General features: G+C 36.2%; 2 protein-coding genes across 2 annotated transcripts in view; one reads left to right on the plus strand and one right to left on the minus strand.

The window, feature by feature from the left end:
* LOC112052135 (pre-piRNA 3'-exonuclease trimmer) overlaps positions 1-21,533 on the plus strand; it is a 494,504-nt gene that overhangs the window by 162,612 nt on the left and 310,359 nt on the right. The window lies entirely within an intron of this gene.
* LOC112051785 (troponin C, isoallergen Bla g 6.0101-like) lies at positions 6,871-21,143 on the minus strand. The gene is made up of 6 exons (XM_024090575.2): positions 20,979-21,143; positions 19,377-19,404; positions 17,742-17,885; positions 11,311-11,430; positions 9,883-10,014; positions 6,871-7,373 (listed from the first exon to the last, which is right to left on the minus strand). The coding sequence occupies exons 1-6, from the start codon at positions 20,979-20,981 to the stop codon at positions 7,339-7,341; spliced, it is 462 nt and encodes a 153-aa protein (XP_023946343.1). The 5' UTR covers positions 20,982-21,143; the 3' UTR covers positions 6,871-7,338.

Raw genomic sequence — 21,533 nt, forward strand, 5'->3', positions numbered from 1 at the left:
GCGGTGATAGATGATTCCAATAGTTGACGACCCCTGTCTCGTCAAGAGTCGCCAGGAATCTCACCATGATGGTAATGATAGGCCGAAATTAAACCAATGATGTGTGAGTGAGGTGCATTACTGCCGCTTGTTGTGTTTATCAGTTGCAATCCAACTATTACAGCGTTTGTTGTTTACACAAACACTGGCCATTGGTCCATGGCGCAGTTGGATCTGAAGGGTGCACCGTGCAACTTAGTATTGTTGTAGACAATGGCGTGCACAGTTTTTAACTAGGGTAGGCAAATGTACATGGTAATTCCATTAGCGGGTTTGTAATGAGTTCCAGGGAAGGTAGTGCACGTTTAGAAGTATTATGTGTTAACCATTGGTTATGGTCTAACAAAGCATGAGAATAAACTATAAGAACAGGGGTGGCTAGTCCGCTTGACCAATCAAGTTTAGAGCCTCAATAGCTCAACGGTAAGAGCGGTCGGATTCATCACCGAGGGGTGGTGGTTCGATCCCCGCCCCTTTGGGTTATTACGATCACTTAATAATCACTTTTTTTAAACACAATTTTAAGAAAATTAAATATCACGTGTCTCAAACGGTGAATGAAAACATCTAGAGGAAACCATACAATGCATACCAGAGAATTTTCTTAGTTCTCTGCGTGTGTGAAGTCTGCCAATACGTATTGGGCCAACGTGGTGGGCTATTGGCCTAACCCCTCTCATTCTGAGAGGAGACTCGAGCCCAGCATTGAGCCGATTATGGGTTGATAACGAACGAATACTAATAAGTGACCTAAGACAGACTGGGCATGTTTAGAAATTGCTTATTCAGTCTTCTTTTAAAGATGTAGATAGGTGATCGGTTTTTCTGCTAAGTAACTAATTTTCCTTATATTTGCTCAATACTTAGCTTTTTTGTTGATTCTACTTAACTAGTTAGCATCTCTTACTAAAGTGAGATTGTATTGAAAGACTAACTTGTAAAGAATAAAAAAAGACGATTTTTTTTTTTAGTTTTTTTTTTATTCTTCACAAGTTGTTAGCCCTTGACTACAATCTCACCTGATGATACCTAAGTGATGTAATCTAAGATGGAGGAGGATGAAAATCCACATCCCTCTCGGTTTCTTACACGACATCGTACCGGAACCCTAAATCGCTTGGCGGTACGTCTTTGTCGGTAGGGTGGTAACTAGCCACGTCCGAAGCTCCCACCAGCCAAACAACTAGTAAATCTATACTATAATATTACAAAGCTGAAGAGTTTGTTTGTTTGCTTGCTTGAACGCGCTAATCGCGCTTTCAGTGTTAGATAGCCCATTTATCGAGAAAGGCTATAACTGCCATATATTATCCCCGTATTCCTACGGGAACGGGAACCACGCGGATAAATCTTCTTATCGAATAAAAAAACCTTTTGCATTAACGACGCAGCAATGTACTCAACATAATGTTTGCAAGTCTGAAGGGGAATCCTTTATGACACTCACGTTTCGTCCCCTTCGCAGCCGCGGGGCGCGACGAATATTAAAACCTTAAACCAATTAAAACAACCTGAATTTTCCATCCGGTTCCTGAATTTATAACTTGTACAATTTAAACTTGGAATAAGGAAAACAACAGCAATGAAAACATATTGTTTATTTAATGTTAAGTGGGCCTTTTTAGATCGCTATCATCATATCATCATCATTCGAAAAGTGGGTGTTGCAAGATGACCTATGGTTTTGAGACTTGGTTACTAGCTATAGGCCTCTTAAAGGAAGACTTAGAGACTTAGAGTCACTCAGTGGGCGATGGAGCGAGCTGTGCTCGTTAATGAATCAAAAATGTGGTGATTTGCAAAAGGACTAAAGTCACCGATATACGTACCAACGAGTCGCAAAGCTGATGTTGCAACGGCACATAGTTCGATAACACCTCATATTATGTCAAAAACCGTCCAGCCGTTTGGGCTGTAGGGCGTGCCTAAGAAATGGACATACATACACACATAAATACGCTTGAAAAACATTACCCTCCTTCTAACGCAGTAGGGTAAAAAGTCGATGTACGTTGGGTTCCCAAGACGCTGAATTTGAAAAGTTAGTGAATTAGTGTAGGTAGTAAAATAGTGGCCTATCAGCTGATAATGATGATAATTATAAAGTGGGCCTTTATAGATAACCATTGTACAGCCTTTTTTCTGAATTACGCAACGCATGGGAGGGTTATGCTGTCTATGTTTTTTGTGGCACTCTTTTAACCACATAAGCTGATTTTGATGATTCTTACGACTATCAATCCGTCTTGTTTGTTGTCATTAAACATTTATTTATTTATTTAAATAAATAAATAAATAAATAAACATTTTTACTACGGCAGCAGCCAAGTACCTACTAGACCAGCAAGACAGTAAACGTAGGATTCTGGTAGTGTTAAAGTTTCTAGATATTTAATATTAAATTACTAGTAACGAAGAATTGCGGTAAAAATTTATGCAGGCGCCAAGCAAAGTATTATGACGTTAACGATTTCGGATGCTTCTGTATTTCCAAATAAAAATTCTTATCCGATCTAAATGTCATTGTAAATTGTGTTAGTTTAAGTTTACTTTAATATGTGAAAATCACAATATGAAAATCAACGCGGACGAATGTCCGTGTTGAACGAATGACGAAGTCACGTACGTAATAATCTTTTTTATCTTACTAGTTACTCCTAGGAGATCTATCTCCATTCCAAATTTCAGCCAAATCAGCTCAGTAATTTGGGAGTGAAAGAGTTCACACACATGCACACACTTACACACACTTTATCTATACGGGTTTAATTATGTGTGCTAGTAAATTAACTCTAATACTAATTCTACTAATATTATAAAGGTTAAAGTTTGTATGGATTAGTATGGATGTTTGGATGTTTGTTACTCTTTAACGCCGCTTCTAATGAAGCAATTTGGCTGAAATTTGCTTAATTTTAACTTTAGCTACACATAGGCTACTTTTTATCCCGAACAAACCATAGTTTCCCGAGATTTGCGAAAACTGATGATTTGGTATTGAGATATATTATAGCCTGGATTAACTCATAGGTTACTTTTTATCCCGGAAAAATCCATGGTTCCTGAGAGATTTGTGAAAAACTAAACTATACGCGGACGAAGTAGCGCGACGCGAGCTAGTTCATCCGCGTAAAGCTAGTAAAATCTATAAAACAATCAAAGCAATAGGTATGGCAAGACAGTCTGCGAGAGTAATGGAGTAAAGGGTTTAATTTTCTCGTCACCAGCCAATCCTGCGGCCGGAAATACAGTTACAGCGAGACTCACTACAGTTCGTTTCATGTAGGATGGTGCGGGTGACAGTTTGTTTCACTCTTGAAAGTTTGCCGCGATTCATGATAATAGTACGTATTATGAACGTCATACAGGCGACTGTCACCGTACCCATACTATCTGAAAAACACGTCTTCAAAATCAAAAATCATTTATTTCAAGTAGGCTCAGTTTACAAGCACTTTTGACACGTCAGTTGACTATTTGTAAAGATTCTACCACCGGTTCGGAGGGCAGGTTCTGCTGAGAAGAAACCGGCAAGAAACTCAACAGTTGCTCTTTTGAAAAAGTCATACAGTAATATAATTTACAATTGATAACATTACTGTTTACATTTCTTATAGTTTTACTTCCTGTGTGAAGGTGAAAGCTGATCCAACGGCCTCCAAGCATCTTTATCATTAAGGAACTCTTTCGGAAATCTTAAGGAATCGGAATCTTCATATACCTTTTGTATCTAGTAGTTTAATTAACTACTAGATACAAAATTTATAATATATTTATTAAGGAACTCGTGGTAAGGTTGTATACGTCCAATTTATTATAGGCGAAACTATAAGGTTTCCTAGTGGACTACGGAACCCTAAAAAGGCGGCATTTGTATAAATTTGTAATGACATAGTGATAGTATGAATTGGTGACTTGTAATCAGTTCAATAATGAGCAACGCTCTTACTGTACTTAGTTTTGTCGGTAGTTGAAATGTTATTCCAAAACGCTGCGGTCTCTAGAGGTAATAACATCTCACTGTGCAACCAATGTGGGGCAATTTTTCATCGCTAGCGTTGACATGCAAAATTTCATTTAGAAATTTATAGCACAGTGTAGAATATATATATTTTTGTCGCTGAAAATTTCGCTTCGCTTGAAACCAGCTCTAAAATATTTCTAGCGGAAATAAAATTGCCTTCTGAAATGCAAAAGTTACTTTTCTTATTCAAAAGATTACATTTTTTTTAAATAAATTTGACGGACTCAGCCTGTTCGCCTTAATGTAAGTCAAACGACGACTTTGCAGGACATGCAAGGACACATTTTACAAAGTGGTCTATGTGCTTAGGTGTAACTAGAGGACGCCCCGCTGTTTCACCCGCATATATTTTCTCAACGTATTCCCACGGGAACGGGAACCTCCCCTGGGGGAGGTGGATACGGGGAAATATATAGCTCATATTCATTATGGATAACATTCTAATAGTGAAAGAATTTTTCAAATCGGTCTAATAATTTCAGAGCCTACTCGATTGAAACAAACACTAAAATCTTTCCTCTTTTTAATGTTTGTTATACCTGCATACAATTTCCGTCTACTTTCAAATCCATTTGGGGTTCTTAGTCATGAGCTTGTTTATTAAACGCGGCGAAACCAAATATAACTTTAGTCAATGTTGCTTGACCAACTTAAGTGTTATGTATGTTATTTCGCAATTAGGTCACGCTAAAATTCCGAAATTCCCTAATTTTATCGTAAATTACGTTGAACGAAGCGCGACATGTTATTTCGGATACAGTGTTAATTGCGATTTCGTGAAGCTAATTAGTATTATGTTAATTAAACGAAATTCGGTCTCGATAAATATTAAACCATTTGCCGTCCAATTTGAATTTGATAACATAATTATTATTAATAAAATTAATATGCTTAACAAAATAGGTATGGATAACAATTTTATTAAGCTTCAAAAGTTGGGCCTGCGTGTGAAACCCGTTTTGACCATCGTTTGGACTATACTCCGTTTCTATGATTAATTGGAAGAAAGGGGAATATTACTTTCTCACTATTAAGTGGACGAAACGGGGATTATTCCCTTTTTTACCAATTAAGGGTGTTCGATCTTGCCATTACCAGATGGTGGAGTTATCGCCGCGTCGCAACGACTTGCGGTACGGACGGCTTCAGTGTGGTCGTGGCGTTCGAGCCGTCCACATCTCTTGTTGTGTAATTCTTTATGGGTTACTTGGGATAGGCGGGGAGAGTGACTTTAGTGGAAAAGGTGAGTGTTTGTTAACAGTCTAAGGCGCCTTTAACCCCACACACATCGTTCACAAGTGCGTGACTTCACTCAAGGTCATTCTCTGCCATTCTAGGGTCTTATTTTGGTCACAGTTTGATTTGTTAAATAAGTTGTCCTGACAAATGTTGTGAATCATAACCTTTGTTCGACATTACTTTTCGTATTTTTGTAATCACTTCTGAGTCTACTTAAAGAAGTTTGAGAAAAACCGCATCAAAATTGTTTTCAATTATCATTCAACGTCAATGTCAGCTTGACAACCATCACTGGAACCAACGCCAACTTGGACAGCTACATATTGCACCACCAGCCATGCTGCGTAACAAATTCGCACCGCAATACAAAAGAAAACTTTATTCCTGCAAGAACAATCCTGCGTGTTTGTGTGTCCCTACCTACTTACCTGTGAAACAAGAACTATTCCAAGTCGCAAGCTTTGGTCTTGCCGTGCTGCCATTGGAGACGAGTGATACAAGGTTGGTTTGGTTCTCAAGTTACTTGTTTGGTTTGGCAGAAATCAGGAAACATACATATAAACATCATTATCAACCCATATTCGGCTCACTGCTGAGCTCGAGTCTCCTCTCAGAATGAGAGGGGTTAGGCCAATAGTCCACCACGCTGGCCCAATGCGGATTGGCAGACTTCACATACGCAGAGAATTTTCTTAATTCTCTAGTATGCACGTTTCCTCAAGATGTTTTCCTTCACCGTTTGAGACACGTGACATTTAATTTCTTAAAATGCACACAACAGAAAAGTTGGAGGTGCACGCCCCGGATCGGATTCGAACCTACGCCCTTCGGAATCGGAGGCAGAGGTCATGTCCACTAGGCTATCACGGCTCTACACATACATACATATACAATCACCCAAGTGACATTGTCACCAAGATCCGATATAGAATCCTGTACTGTACCTACATATTACTCCATACCAAGCATTCTCAGGAGGTGTTTACTACTATAACCACAAGCATAGGGATGACATGGTTTAAATTTTTTGATATTAACTAATTAATACATAAAAAAGGAACATTGTCTGGATAATAAAGTGTATCAAAGTCAATTAAAATTAGATAAAATATTATATTTTTTTAATTAAAGAATAAAATTTTATAAATAATTTTATTAAATATTATTCTTTGCAAACCAGCCCTTGACTACAATCTCACCTGATGGTAAGTGATGATGCAATCTAAGATGGAAGCGGTTAATATTTTTAGTTTCTCTACATTCAATGTGACATTTTTCATTAGGTAAAGTACAATCATAAACGCACAAATAAGAAAGGTGTTTGTAATTTTGTTTGAACAAAGGAAAAAACCCAGTCTCCATAGTAACTCAGGCCCAAATTATACAAATGGTACAGAGCTGAAAATCGACCATAAATTAAGGAGAACTCATGAGGTCAATTTCGTGACGGGTTCTACGTCACAAAATTTTATATTATAGCGGAAAAGCCCCTATATATTTGATAGTTATTGAAAATAATAAATAAAATACTTATCTACCTACATAATGGGTTAAATAAAAAACCGATAAATTTTATAATTTTCTTGGTACTGTATTTTATTTATTTAAATAATATTTTTCACATTGAAAATGAGGTACTTAAGTGAATACTTAGTATTTTTTTTTATATTTTTATTATCGACGTATACTTATGCTATTATGTTTCGTAAATTATTATAGAAACAATTAGAACACAAATAAAACATTATAGTATGTTATTTACAAACTTTGGTTTGCCATAAAGAATTTCTTCTTTATTTAAATACTAATTAACAGAAACTTATTAAACAAAACAAATCTCAAAGAAATATGAAAATCATTGATAAAACAATTCACAAACAAAGAGTAAGTTTTTGGCGAAAAATTAAATAAAATGTTGTTAGTTTTAGTAACAAAAAAGTAATATATATCACATAGTTTTCAATAATAAACCAAAATCGCATAAGTATGCACCTAAAAGTAATCTTAGAATATAAAGTGTAATGTAGTTTTAATTTTCAGTCGTCTCCTCCCGTCATGACCTCCATAAATTCTGAAAACAAAGGCAAAACAAGCTTTTAATAATGATAAAATATCTACTTAATGTAATAGGTACACCAGTTTAGTCTAAGAGACAATGATCAATATATCTTCGTCATAAAGAAAACGGAAAGTCAGCCCATGCTTCTACAAAAGTAACGTAACGTAAGAATAGTAACGTAACGTAACAATAGTACCGTAGATATATTGTATTAATGGTTTGGACCATGATGACTTTGGAGGTAGATCCTCAATCGTTCAAAACGTATTTTTTATATTTTTTGCAAACCCGAGTATAAGTTACTAACCGACGCCTCGGGGTTTAACCCGCGTAGTTCCCGTTTTCGTAAGAATACGGGGATAAAATATAGCCTATGATACTCATATATAACGTGGCTTTCTAGTGGTAAAAGACTTTTCAAAATCGGTTCAATAGATCCAAAAGTTACCCACAACTAACTTTATAATTTTAGTATAGATGTTGTTAATCACTTAACATATTAGCCGCTTGGATTATAAAAACTTTTATAGGTGTCTGGCGAACGGTTTCTTCGAAGTTTTTCTCTGACATGCGTAAAGGCAGTTTAATACAGACATTACTTATTCGGATAAAGGCATGAGTAAATAAAATAACAATGCCAATGTAAGTTTGTTACAATTTAACGCCGTAATCACGAAATATTGTACAGATACTTGTGATCAAAGAAGCATAGAAGTATTGCTGCCAAGCGTCAGAAATTAAATAGATTGTGATAAAATCTGCAATCTGCAATTAGGGACGTGGTCTCTTAAATTGTAACATGAAGGCTTAAGTGTGATAGATAATTTTATTTTTGCTTATAAATATAGGGCCTATATTGTATACAAACATGTTCCTATATAACAAGAAATACCTGGGTAAAAACGTGTTTTGGCATGATACTCTTTGTCTGTGAATTTGCCTATTGCTCAATAATAAATACTAGAAAGTTCATGTCTGTCAATATCTTTAAATCGAATAATCTTTTGGCAGACGTTCTGAATCTGCCAAATTCAATGGCGCTTTATTGATAGGCGAGGTTGGACACTTGTGCAAGTTCGTCTTTGGCAGTATATCAAATCTTCGCTCTATTCAGTGATCAATTATCACGTTCAATTAATTTTTATTGCATATTATTATTTTGGCTTGAGTATTAGTGCCCTTGATCTTGGACTACAAGGTAGTGTGGTGCATTAATCAGTTGACGCACCTAATTGATGGTCACTTTAAGGTGTTTTTATTTTTTATTATAGTATAGGAGCCTGTGACAGCCAGATTTTCTTTCTTTATTGTCTTTTTTTATTTTTAGTACAAGTTACACCTTGACTACAATCTCACCTGATGGTAAGTGATGATGCAGTCTAAGATGGAAGCGGGCTAACTTGTTAGGAGGAGGATGAAAATCCACACCCCTTTTGGTTTCTACACGGCATCGTACCGGAACGCTAAATCGCTTGGCGGTACGTCTTTGCTGGTAGGGTGGTAACTAGCCACGGCCGTAGCCTCCCACCAGCCAGACCTGGACTAATTAAGAAAATCTCAATCTGCCCAGCCGGGGATCGAACCCAGGACCTCCGTTTTGTAAATCCACTGCGCCACAAAAAGATTTTTAGACGCTATTGTGGGTAAGTACAGTACCTAGGTAGAATATAATACTCTGTATCTTCAAAACCAGTGTTTTGTGGTATAAATGAGGTCATCGCACATACATATCATCATCATTATCAACCCATAGCTCACTGCTGAGCTCGAGTCTCCTCTCAGAATGAAAGATTGGTAGACTTCACACACGAAGAGGATTAAAAAAAATCTCTGGTATTTAGGTTTCTTCACGATGTTTGTCCTTCACCGTTTGAGACACGTGATATTTAATTTCTAAAAAAGCACACAACTGAAAAGTTGGAGGTGCATGCCCCGAACCGGATTCAAACCCACACCCTCCGAAATTGGATCGGTCATATTCAATGGGCTATCACGGCTCTGGTTACATATCATCAGTTCGAGCAGTTAAATATTACAGTATAGAGAAATACATTGTTTCTAACAAATACTAGGGTACTAAAAATATAGATACAGTGTTGTGTCATGGTATAGTTTGCCTTTAAGTTTCGACAATTCATTAATAAGTTATCATCATCATCAAATTTTAAGGAAGAGTATCATTGACCTATAATACATATATCTTTACTAATATTATAAAGTTGAAGAGTTTATTTGTTTGTTTGTTTGATTGAACGCGCTAATCTCAGGAACTACTGGTTTGATTTGAAAAATTCTTTCAGTGTTAGATAGCCCATTTATCGAGGAAGGCTATAGGCTATATATTATCCCCGTATTCCTACGGGAACGGGAACCACGCGGGTGAAACCGCGCGGCGTCAGCTAGTCTTTTATAAGGACTTCCAAATATACCTATATATTTAATTTTATATTTCATAAGGATTCCTAAATGCATTGTTGAAATGTTAGTCTTAATTAGTCTTAATATTAAAATATGTAAATACCATCAAAGTCAACTGTTCCGGAGCCGTCGGAGTCAATTTCCTCAATCATCATGTCCAGCTCCTCTGCGCTGATTTTGTCGTCTAGCTCTCTGAGGATCTCTCTAAGAACACTGGTTGTGATGTAACCATTACCTGGTGAAATAAAATAATTACTATAGTCTGGCAAGATCGTTGATGACACTCCCATGACATGCGGGCGACGTGGGGAAAGACTGCGCGTGTGTAAAATCGTTCGTACAGGGAAATGAGGTGCATCAGTCGTCGGTTTTTCATTCATCACTACACGCCCACCGGCCTGCGCGGCCCATCGGGAGTGTTACGAACGAAGTTGCCAAGCTTTAGTCATTGTTATTGATTTACTTCTTGTTCGCCAGAAATAAAAAATACTCCCAGTGTACTGTTCGGTTTCCCATTCAACATACGAACTACTAAGATAAATGGAATGCCCTTCCAGTATCCGTTTTTGTCTAACATTTACATCTACAGATATAGAGTGAATAGTTATCTTCTTGCGAAGCATGCTCCACTAATAGGTTGCAACATAGTTACCTTTAGGACATACTACAGTACTCTATCTTGTCATTGGATACTCATAGAATACTTCTCTGCATTCGTTCTAAAAAAGCAAGCTAAGCTAAGCGTAAAAGGTCTACGTTCCTTGAATGAAATACCTACTTATGTGGGCATATGATCGTTTGATATGGTGAGATAGTGAATCTCAAAGATGAGGTTGGTTTGAAAGTCTGGATAGAGGTATTTATTCACACCGTCATGAAAAGTACTTCAAATATCTTACGTAAGCCTTTTAATAGCTAGAGCTCAAAAACGATTGATTACAATTGATAAAAAGTTTATCAAAGAAATACAATATTTAGGAACTTGACCTTGTTATCCAGCATAGTATATTAGAATGAATATCCAATGCTGCTCTAGTACGAGCATACTAGAGAGATCAACATGAGTGGAGAGAGGGAATGTTAACTAAGTCTTATAAACACTAAAACTAAGAAATTCTTTAACCCTACACTCGGGTCCCAAGTCCTGATACCCGCACGCTGAATCCACACAATCTTATGATATTCGTCTCTTCTTATTAAAAGCGGCTAAAGTTTCTGTTTGTCACCGGTAACTCATTGATCGGTTACGTAACTGTCAAAGCGAAGCTCGAACAATTCCGCTAGTATTATTATAATAAAACTAGCAGACCTGGTCAAGTTTCGCTTTGACTTATTTACGCTTCTTCCCTACCCACTTCTTCCACCACCCGTTTTAGAGAAGTGGGGGGTTAGAAAGGAACAAAAAGTAGTAGTAGTACCTATGTCATTCTCCATCCTTTCAACTATCTCCACAATTTGCCGTGAAAGACGGACAAACATCACACACTTTCACATTTATATTATTAAATAGTATGGCTGGTAAACAGATTACCTTCCTTATCATATAAACGGAATGCTTCCTTAAGTTCAGCCTGCATCGCCTCAGCGTCCTCCTCAACCATGAATCTAGATGCTAAGGTCACGAACTCCTCAAACTCCAACTCTCCGGAACCTGGAATTGGCAACGAGATTATTTAGAATTTAAATTACCGTTTATAGTCAGGGATCCGTAGAACATTTTGTATAAACGGAACTGATTATTATCAAGTTAATTTATCGTGAGTAGCTTAATCTCGATGAAACGATCAACTTTTTATTTACGAAAATTCTTGATTCTGGTAGCTAATTGAGTTACCAGGAAATGAAAATTTCTGAGAAATGGACATTGTGGCTGTTAAGCTGTATAACCATTACATAATTAACAGTAAAAAACATCTGTTTAGTGACAACTTTTGATAACCACCCTCCTCCCAACTTGTACCAATAATGTTATTAAAAGTTGTTACTAACCAGCTGGTGTTTTACTGTTGTTTAATTAATAGTTATACAACTTAACAGCAACAATGCCCTACAAATTGCGTGGTACACTATCTCGTTCCGACGCTCAGAAATTTTCATTTCCAGGTAACTAAGTTAGCTACCAGAATCAATAATTTTCGTAAACAAAAAAGTTGATTGTCTTATCGAGATGAAACTACTCACGAAAAATAAACTACATAGTAATCAGTTGTAAAAAAAGTTATACGGATACCGGACTATTAGATTGACGTATTGCATCCCGAATTAGCCGGTCATCAAGGCCTGCTGTCGGATTTGCAAACGACAAACAAATCCGTACAAACAAATGTTATTTATGTTACGTAACATAAAATAAATACAATGGGAGAATTTCCTCTGCAATTGGTTATGTATTTAGTTATGTGTTTTGAATCGACAGAAAATTTTTATTATATGCGTTTTGTATTGCGGTCATATTTGATGAAATATTTTATTTCATTACTATCGGACCGCAGTGGTTTTAATTAACCAATAATATTTAATTAACGTTTCTATCTAGAATTGTGGTTGACGTTGGACACACCGTTTTGATTAGCATATTTTAACCTCCCTCTACAGCGCTAGGCTTCTCTCTTTATAGGAGAAGGCTATAGAGCTTAGACCCACCACGCAGTTTCAATGCGGCTTGGCGGGCTTATGATTATAATGTTAATTAATTCCTAAATGACCACAATCAGGTGTTAATCATAATGACTAGGACCAGCTTCCCTAAACCATCTGAGAATTTATACTAAAAAAATCTTGGAAGAAACAAAGCCTAGTACAATGTGGCCACATTGTTTTTTTCTCTTTTTTGTTTTTTTTTTTAGCTTTAAATATTGTATAAGTAATTATAGTAGCCAGTGCACAGTAAAACCAACTGTAGTTTGTGTTGTTGCATTAAGGTTAGGTTTAGGCATTTTGTATAAATAAGCTAACAACTGGACTTTAGTTGTGCAGGATGTAATATCGAAATAATCACGTTTTGTAAATAGTAATGCCATAAAAATACTAATTTACTTACACATTGTAATAACATACCAATTCTCTCAACTAACTGAGTTAACAATACCTAGTGCCTTAAAGATTTGATGGTGAGTCAGTAAGTGACAAAATTAAGAAACTTTGACTAGTTGTAATTCTCAAATTACTAGTTCAAATTCAATTTAACTGAAATATACTCTGTCTATACAATGCCTTGAAATTGAAAATTCACGCTTCCGGTTACATCCATAACGAAGTAATAGAAGCTCGAAAATGGCTAATAGCTTCGAAGCAATAAGCTAATACTTTTCTCAAGAAAAGTATGGTACGTGCCGCTTTTTTACTCGATTTGGCGGCGGCACTACCGTGCCCTTAGATCAAGAATCGACGAAACAATAACATGAACAATAAGCGATAGTCATTCTATCATTAATTAATCGTGAATCTGAAACAAATCGTTGCTAAGTCATGGAATGAAAAGCCATTTACCGCAATGCGAACATCGAATAGTCGATAATTCATTTACTATGTTGGCATGTTATAACTCAGTCATAACCAGTCATTAGTCATGGCTAGGGTTCACACATATTCCTTAACCAAAACAAGATTTTATAAATACGCACGCGAATCCGCAATTAACGTCGAAATGGAAAACAGAAAATCATGAATATGTTCTGCAGTGTGTAACCACTTTAATCGCGATAGTTTGGTGGATTTAAGTAGATACTAAACGTCAGATGCAGATCAAGGTCTGCTCGACGTTAACCATTACTATACACTACAGTTTCTACTAAGTTATTTTCGATCCATGGTAGAAATCCCCGCGAAATACAATAATGTAACGTCATTCTTACGGAGAATATGCTGTAATGAATTTTGCAAATCTACACCCACTAATCGTCGTCATCAACCCATATTCGGCTCACTGCTCGAGTCTCCTCTCAGAATGAGAGGGGACTCGAGCCAATAGTCTACCACGTTGGCCCAATGCGGATTGGCAGACTTCACACACGCAGAAAATTAAGATAATTCTCTGGTATGCAGGTTTTCTCACGATGTTTTCCTTCACCGATTGAGACACGTGATATTTAATTTCTTAAAATGCACACAACTGAAAAGTTGGATGCCCCAGACCGGATTCAAACCCACACCCTCCGGAATCGGAGGCGGAGGTGAGGCGGGCTATCACGGTAATGTACCCACTAATGTACTAACTTAATTGGTATGCACACGTTTGTCATCGAGGTTTGCTAGGTATCACAAAGTTTTATAATTCGATAGTGTGGATTTCGAATACGATACTCTAAGTAGACATAGAGAGATATAGAATCGAATTCAAAGCTCAAACCATAGAGCTATAAAACATCGAAATAGAATAATATTACTGGAAAGCTACAAAAACAATCTTAACAAGAAGGAGTAGGTATTTGCTTTCTTTGTCAGCCTATTTTTATTCGGTTCTCTTCCTCCTTTCCTTCCTCTTCATAAGAAATCAGCTTAGATTCAAGCTGTAATTTTGCGTGTTATGGCTGAAAAAAGTTCTGGAACTATCAATATCTGATGTTAATTATAACGACTGGGGCTGACGATATATTGTATTTTAGAACACTAATAGTTTATTTTGACAGCCCAGAATCCACCCTTCACCTAAAAGCCACTTTCGACAAGCTTTCGACAATCCACGTGTCGGACTCTCGACTTGAAGATTCGTAACTGAATTGTTTACTTATAACTAGTCTGTCTAGCAAGTTTGTATGTACATTACGTGAGAAGCTAATATTTAAATGGTAGGCTGTACAAAAATACATCACAACGATTCAGGGGTGAATTCAAGTCTGAAAAGTCAAAGTTTCAAAAAGCAACAGAAAGCCCTAGATTTTCGCTTAGTTGGAAAGAAAGGAAAAAATATGTACTGATCAATGTATTTGGTTAGAGGAAGTAGTTCCGTCCCTATAAAGATAGTTTCAGGTTTGTACGAGTAGATACAAACAGGCGGCGTGGTTTTTAAAATACTGACAACCCTAATATGTATGATATATGGTCACCAGTAAACATATGCAGCTTTCAGCAGCGATTCTAAAATATTTAGAGAGCGTATGAGGTCACTGATTGTCATTTATGTACATTTCAAACTATTTCTGTGATCGCCGAAGGGCCTGTGGTAGCTAGACCTTCGTCATTTTACTAACTGAAAGTTTTTCAGCTCAAACTCATGCTATAGGTAAGTATGATGGGCAACTATGATGGTTTTGAAAGGCAGCAGATTAGGGCTCCAGGACCTCAATTCTCCACGTCTCAAATGTATGGTTTTTATATTTTCCACGGAAAACCCTAAAAAAATCACGCCTCCATTCGCAATTAAAATATATTGAGACAACCCTTCGCTAAAGATGCCTTGAAGTTTCATATTTACACGAAGCTACTGGCAACTAATAAAATTATTTCTTATATTATGTCGTGGAAAATGTAAAAATTGCTACGCTTTATACTGGGACGCTTTCCTCTTAAAGCCGTTAAGGTTCAAATTGCGTAGTTACATGTCGTACATACCTACCCTCCTTATGTTAGGAGCATGGGCTTACAAGCTAAATGATTATATAAAACATCGAAGATCTGACTATCACAGACTCTCAGAATTAACAAAGTATGTATGTACGTGGTTGAATCCAATTAAATGAGCGACTATAACAGCATTGTTGTGATTCAGTTTGAAGGTACGATTACAGTTAAAAGTTTATAGGCAAATTCGATTAGTTTCCGTTCCTGTGGGAATCGTATCGTCATCAACCCATATTCGGCGCATTGCTGAGCTCGAGTCTCCTCTCAGAATGAGAGGGGTTAGGCCAATAGTCCACCACGCTGGCCCAATGCGGATTGGCAGACTTCTCACACACTGAGAATTAAGATATTTCTCTGGTATGCAGGTTTCCTCACGATGTTTTCCTTCACCGATATTAAATTGTCATTAAATTGTCTATGACTTTCACAACAATACCTTTGCCACGGATTATTATACACAGGGCAAAGGAATGTAAAATATATTTCAAAGTGCGTTTGTAATGCGATGACATTATCTCCCCATCACACATAACATCAAGTGGACAATCGCCTTGTTTATTTAATACCAGTCATATATAAAGCAGCTGGCGTAGTTATGAGTGCCATCATTGTTGAAAGCAAAGAAAAAAATCAAAGTTGAGAATATCTTTTTTTAAGTAATATAGGCCAGCGCTTGACCACAATTAGGGCTGATAGTAAGCATTAATGCGGTCTAAGTTGGAGCGCGCTTACCTAGAAGTTGCCTATTCACTCTTCCTTTGAAAATGTTTAAATTATAAGGAAACTTGATGTTGAGACGTCCTGGGTCCTGTCTGAGTCGACATTTTATATTGTTTTCTAATTTGTATCAAGTTTGTGCCGGGGCTACAATATAACCCTATTGATTATTTAATGGAATTCTACATTTCAGTACAACTATTATTAAAACCAAGGGTATAGTTTGGTAGCCACTGTAGTTAGTAACTCATCTTCTTAGTGCATTATTATAGACTGCATCGTAACTTTACGAGCGAGTTGTAGCTACGCAATCTTTACAAACAAAATTCTAAATTTATTTATTTCAATTAGACTTAGTTTACAAGCACTTTTGAAAAGTCAGGATTATGTCATAAGTTAATTTAATCTAATGGTGGTAATAATAATCGAAAACTTTAATTTAAAGTTACGAGGGTTCCAAACGCGCCTTGGTCCGAGAAGAGCCCACAACAAACTCAGCCAAGGTTTATTTTTTTTGTTTACCACCATTTTATAAACTTATTTAAAATTAAGCACACAGTCTTATAATACAGTTTAACACCAACCTTTTTTATTATTTATATAATCATTAACACTATAATATGACTTTCCTAAAAGCTTGCGTTTGATAAACACTTTGAACTTTTTGAGAGACATTCCAGTTTGTGGTAGTTTTCAATTATGTATGTATGTATAAAAACGTATGCAATTGCTCTTAAAAGAATTACTAATTTTTTGTAACCTAGTGTGGTGTGCAACAATTTTATGTTTTTTTCTGACATTAATGTTATTACAATCACACCTTCTTTTAAAATTCCCTTTGTTTTTATATACAAATACTAAATTCTCTTATAGATATACATAGACAGTTTAACTTTAAAGTGCTCAAAATAGCGTAGTATATATTAATTTCTTTAAATGTTTTGAGAAAGTGTTAAAAGTTGGAAGTGTTATGCTTTCAAGAAATTTGCATGTTAGAGACTTGTTTGCATGCAAGAGATGTCTAGTCATGTTTCCAAAAGCCTGAAACGTTTCTAGAACATTGGATGAAATATTCATGGCTCATCTAACTGTTCAAATCTAGGATCATCTGTCTTATATACCAGCATGTGAATATGTTTTTAGTACACTGTCTCGTTAGTCCAGGTCCTGTAGCCATGTGGCACATCGATTTTCTTTCTACGAACGCTAACGCTTCGAAAATTAAAAAAAATGTATGGGAATGACAGATCCGATGGAAAATTTTATCACGTGACTTGTCGATAACGAATGTCATTCCATACATTTTTTAATTTTCGAAGCGTTTGCGATTATAGAAAGAGATTATAGATTGATTCATGCAGCAAAATGCTGAGTGGGTACTTTTTTCAAGGTTCAAACATGGCAGTGTGTTGTTTGATGTTTGTGCTACTTGACTTTTGGTCTCGCCTTGATCTGGCTGGAGGTGGTTGAGGCATCGGACACTAAAACCTGCTCCTCCTCCTCAAGGTGGCTGGCTTTTTGCATCGATTGGATACACAAAGCCAAAAATAGAGCGGGCTAGCGCTATTTAAAAGAGGCCTGTGTCAAGCAGATGCATGATGGCATGATGACTTTTGTTGGGATAGAATGGGTAGTAAATCTTACTGTAAGATAAATAGGAAATAAACCTGAACGATGAGTACTAACCATCAGCATCCACTTCATCGATGATTTCTTTGAGGATGTCATCTGTGATGGTGTGTCCCAGCATCTGAAGTATCGTGCCGACCATCACTGTGCCGATGCAACCCTTCTTCTCATGATCGAAAGCCTCAAAAGCTTTACGGAGAACTGGAAAATGGAAAAAATCAAAATAATTGCAAACCATCTGTTTTCAAAAATGTGCACTGCTGAAAGTAACATTTTCAATTCTTATATTGATCTCTAACTATGAATACTGCCGCAGGTACTCGTATCTCGGTGTTTTTAAAAAAAATAAGCCATGTATCAAGTGGCAGTAATTTTCGTTTCCGAATCATCAAACGGTTATTACAATAAAAATAATTTTATATCAAGTAGCGTTAGTAGTAAGGTACGAGTAGATATATGTAGTATGGTAGTGGTAAGTAGTAGGTAATGTTATCTTATTGAAATAATCATATTCTTTGGGTGGCAATGCATACCTAATTACCTAATCCTAAGCATGCATTTTCACCCAAACTAAACTCGTAGAAACATGCAAAATTTCAGTTCAGTTTTCAAATTCAAAACCTTAACAAACAAATATTTCAAGTTGAATAAAAGCTTCTAATAACTTGAATTTTATCGGTTGGCTAAGTAAATTTAAATCCTGAGATAAAGGATTATTTGCATAAACGTGGTTTGGCGGGCAAATCCAATTTCAAGTAATGATTACAGCCGGTGCTTAGGCGCCATTGCCACGGACGGGAGAATTACAACTACTATCTTCGTATAACGTCCAAGGTATAACAAAGATTCCGCTACTTTAACATCGCGATAACAGATATCTGTGGAGATTGGTCCCAGTGGCGTGCAGGCTTATAGCTCGGGTAAGCTAAAGTGCCTAACCTAACCGAAAAATTGTATCAAAAGAAAAATTTTATAGATTCGTAATAATCAGGTTGCAGTTTTGAATTTATTTAATGTACGTCACTGATTAGCCCATGTTAGATTTGGTTTAGCTTGGATGGCAACACGAGATTATCGCCGAAACTCTCGTTTAATAGAGATAACATGTTATGTTCTCCCGAAAAAGTTTTGCCACCTTTTTTATTGGGTATTTTTGGCCAATAGTAACAATTTATCTATTTTCAACTGTTAGTATGACGAGTTTATTTTGGTGGCAAAAAATATACAGAGGCACAGTTAATTATCCGCCCATTAAGTATACTCGCGCATATGAAAGTGGGCCTCTGAATACATTTATGTTAGAACTTTCTTACAAGGTTCTTTAGACTTATTGCATTGTTTTTTACTAATTCATGCAATTACAGTTATCATAAGCACTTCAGTCGATAGACGTGTTCTGCAGGAAATAGGCCCTATTTAGGGACTCCTTTTCAAGGTAACCTATTAGACTTCTTTTATTGTTTCTCTCATGCAATCACAGTTATCATGACGTCAGCTAATGGACTCTCCTACATGACATAGGCATTACGGTCCTGAGCCGCTTGCATCCAGCGACTCCTTGTGATTCGTTAAGTCGTTAGTCCATAAAGAAGGGTCGAATAACCCTGCGCTTTCCAGATAATGGAAAGCAATCACTGTATATTTAATTAATTACATAAACAAATAGGTAAACATTTAAAATTAGAAACATACTTGCGATCTGATCCTTGTTTAGCTCCTCCTGTAAATAAACAATTCCAGCATGTTTATTTGGCAATAATGCTCACTTCCCTAATACTATTATTAAACTCCAGAGATATATTTGAATAAATATTTGGCATAGATTTGTATGGGGGTCTAAAATTAAACGACTAGGTTATCAAAATACTTGTCCATTTACATACATTGCTATCGATATCGCTAACGATCTTCAAATTTTGTTACTGCATCTCGCAAAAACAAAACATTTACGGTTAGATACTCTCGTCCGTTTTATAAAAAGAAAGAAAGAAAGAAAGAAAAAATCTTTATTACAGCATTATAATATAATTCGTACTATTACAATTACAGAAGACTAATATCTTAGTATTCCTTAGATTCATCGTGCGAGTGCCGAGTCCATCATACGGCAAAGAGAAAAACTACGAGCAGAATCCGGGACTTGTGATCATGGATACAAAGTTAGGGAATTTCCTTAATAAAAAAAAACATAAAGGTCAAATAGAAAACCTCCTCCTTTTTGAAGTCGGATAAAAATTAGAGATATGTTAAAACATTTAGGGAGATATGGAAAAAAAAGTTAAACGTACGAACACCAAAGTTTGTGTTTAATAATTGCAAGCACTTGAGATTTAGAAGTCGTAGAGATACTCGAATTTACTTATTTACTTATATGTACCCATGAAAAAATGAGAATGAATAAGGCAACGGCCCAACGGGAGGAGGTTGAACCTTAGACCACTCGAATTACAATCCAGCCCTTAGCTATTGGGGTATTACAACAAAGGCTATCTCTAGCTAGGTAAGGTGTCGTTTGCTACAAGATAAAATTTGTCCTTCAAAAGTTAAAGAGTTTGTCCTTCAAGTATTTAGAGCCTCAATTGCATAAAGGCAAAAGTGGCCGGACTCAACTCTAAAGTATGGTTCGATCACCGCCCCGTTGGTCTATTGTCGTACCAACTCCTAATACATAATCTGTATTAGTCTAACTTATTCCCGACTAGTTGAAGGAGAATGGGAATATTGGTCTTATTTAAAAAGATGTGGCAAATATTTTTTTAAAAAGAAAGGTCATCGATAACCTTGAACAGTCAGAATTTAATAAAAGCGACAGTTTTAATCGTTCGTCCAGTTCTTGTCTAATGAAGGTCCTTTCATTTATTTTACCATTAAAATAAAAAAAAAACACTAGCACAAATCCTGATTTAAAAGAACTAAATAAAATAAATGTCGTCAAATTTTTTATCTAATCAAGAGTTGATCACATAATTTTCATAACTCTGACATTATCAATACTCTCAACATTGTAGAGAATTAACATTTAAACAATTAGCTACAGATTAAAAAAATATACTACTGATAATAAATTGATCAGGATTTTAAAATAGTTTTGTTTTAACTCCTCTATTATTTTTTACTAATCATCCATACTCAGCAAATTTTCTCAACACTGACATTATCCGTAAATTAAACATCGTAACTTGAACAGAAAAATGGACACTGTGAACTTAAAAAGTACACGAAAATAAAATTCGAAACACTTGGATTGCATCAAAAATCACTTCACAAATCACAAAAAAAAAGAAAAAATCTCACCATTGTATGAATTTAAAAGAATAAGGATAAGTGATATACAATCACGAGCCAAAGTACGATGAACACAAGCCCTTTGAGTTGTACGAACTGCGCGACTAGTAAAAGACGCGCTACTATACCATCCAGGTTGGCTCGGATTCATTCATCCCGCGCGATCCACGAGTAATCTGATTTTGGCCACGCGATCGCTTTTAAAAGTTATTGTTAAGGCCGCAATATATTATCTTGGGTTAGGGTCTCCATATTTCCTGGAGTGTTATAAAAATTGATATAATTTTGTACAACTAGTTGAAGCCTGTGACTTTGCTAGGGTGCCCAGTTTTTTTTCTAACTGGTGAATTTTTTTCTAGATGAAAAGTATCCTACATTCTTTTCTATCAGTGGCGTAGCGTACCTTTGAGGTTTTGGGCCCTGTATCAAAATTTTTTGGGGGCCCCAATTATAAGGTTATAACTCTCACTGAAAAACTAGTTTTTTTTTTACTTTTATCATTTCTTAAGCGAAAACCTTACAGTTCTTTTTATGTTTTTTTTCGGGAAGCACCAAATGAAGTAA

Source organism: Bicyclus anynana, chromosome 5 (genome assembly GCF_947172395.1).
Source record: "Bicyclus anynana chromosome 5, ilBicAnyn1.1, whole genome shotgun sequence".
Classification (NCBI taxonomy): Eukaryota; Metazoa; Arthropoda; class Insecta; order Lepidoptera; family Nymphalidae; genus Bicyclus; species Bicyclus anynana.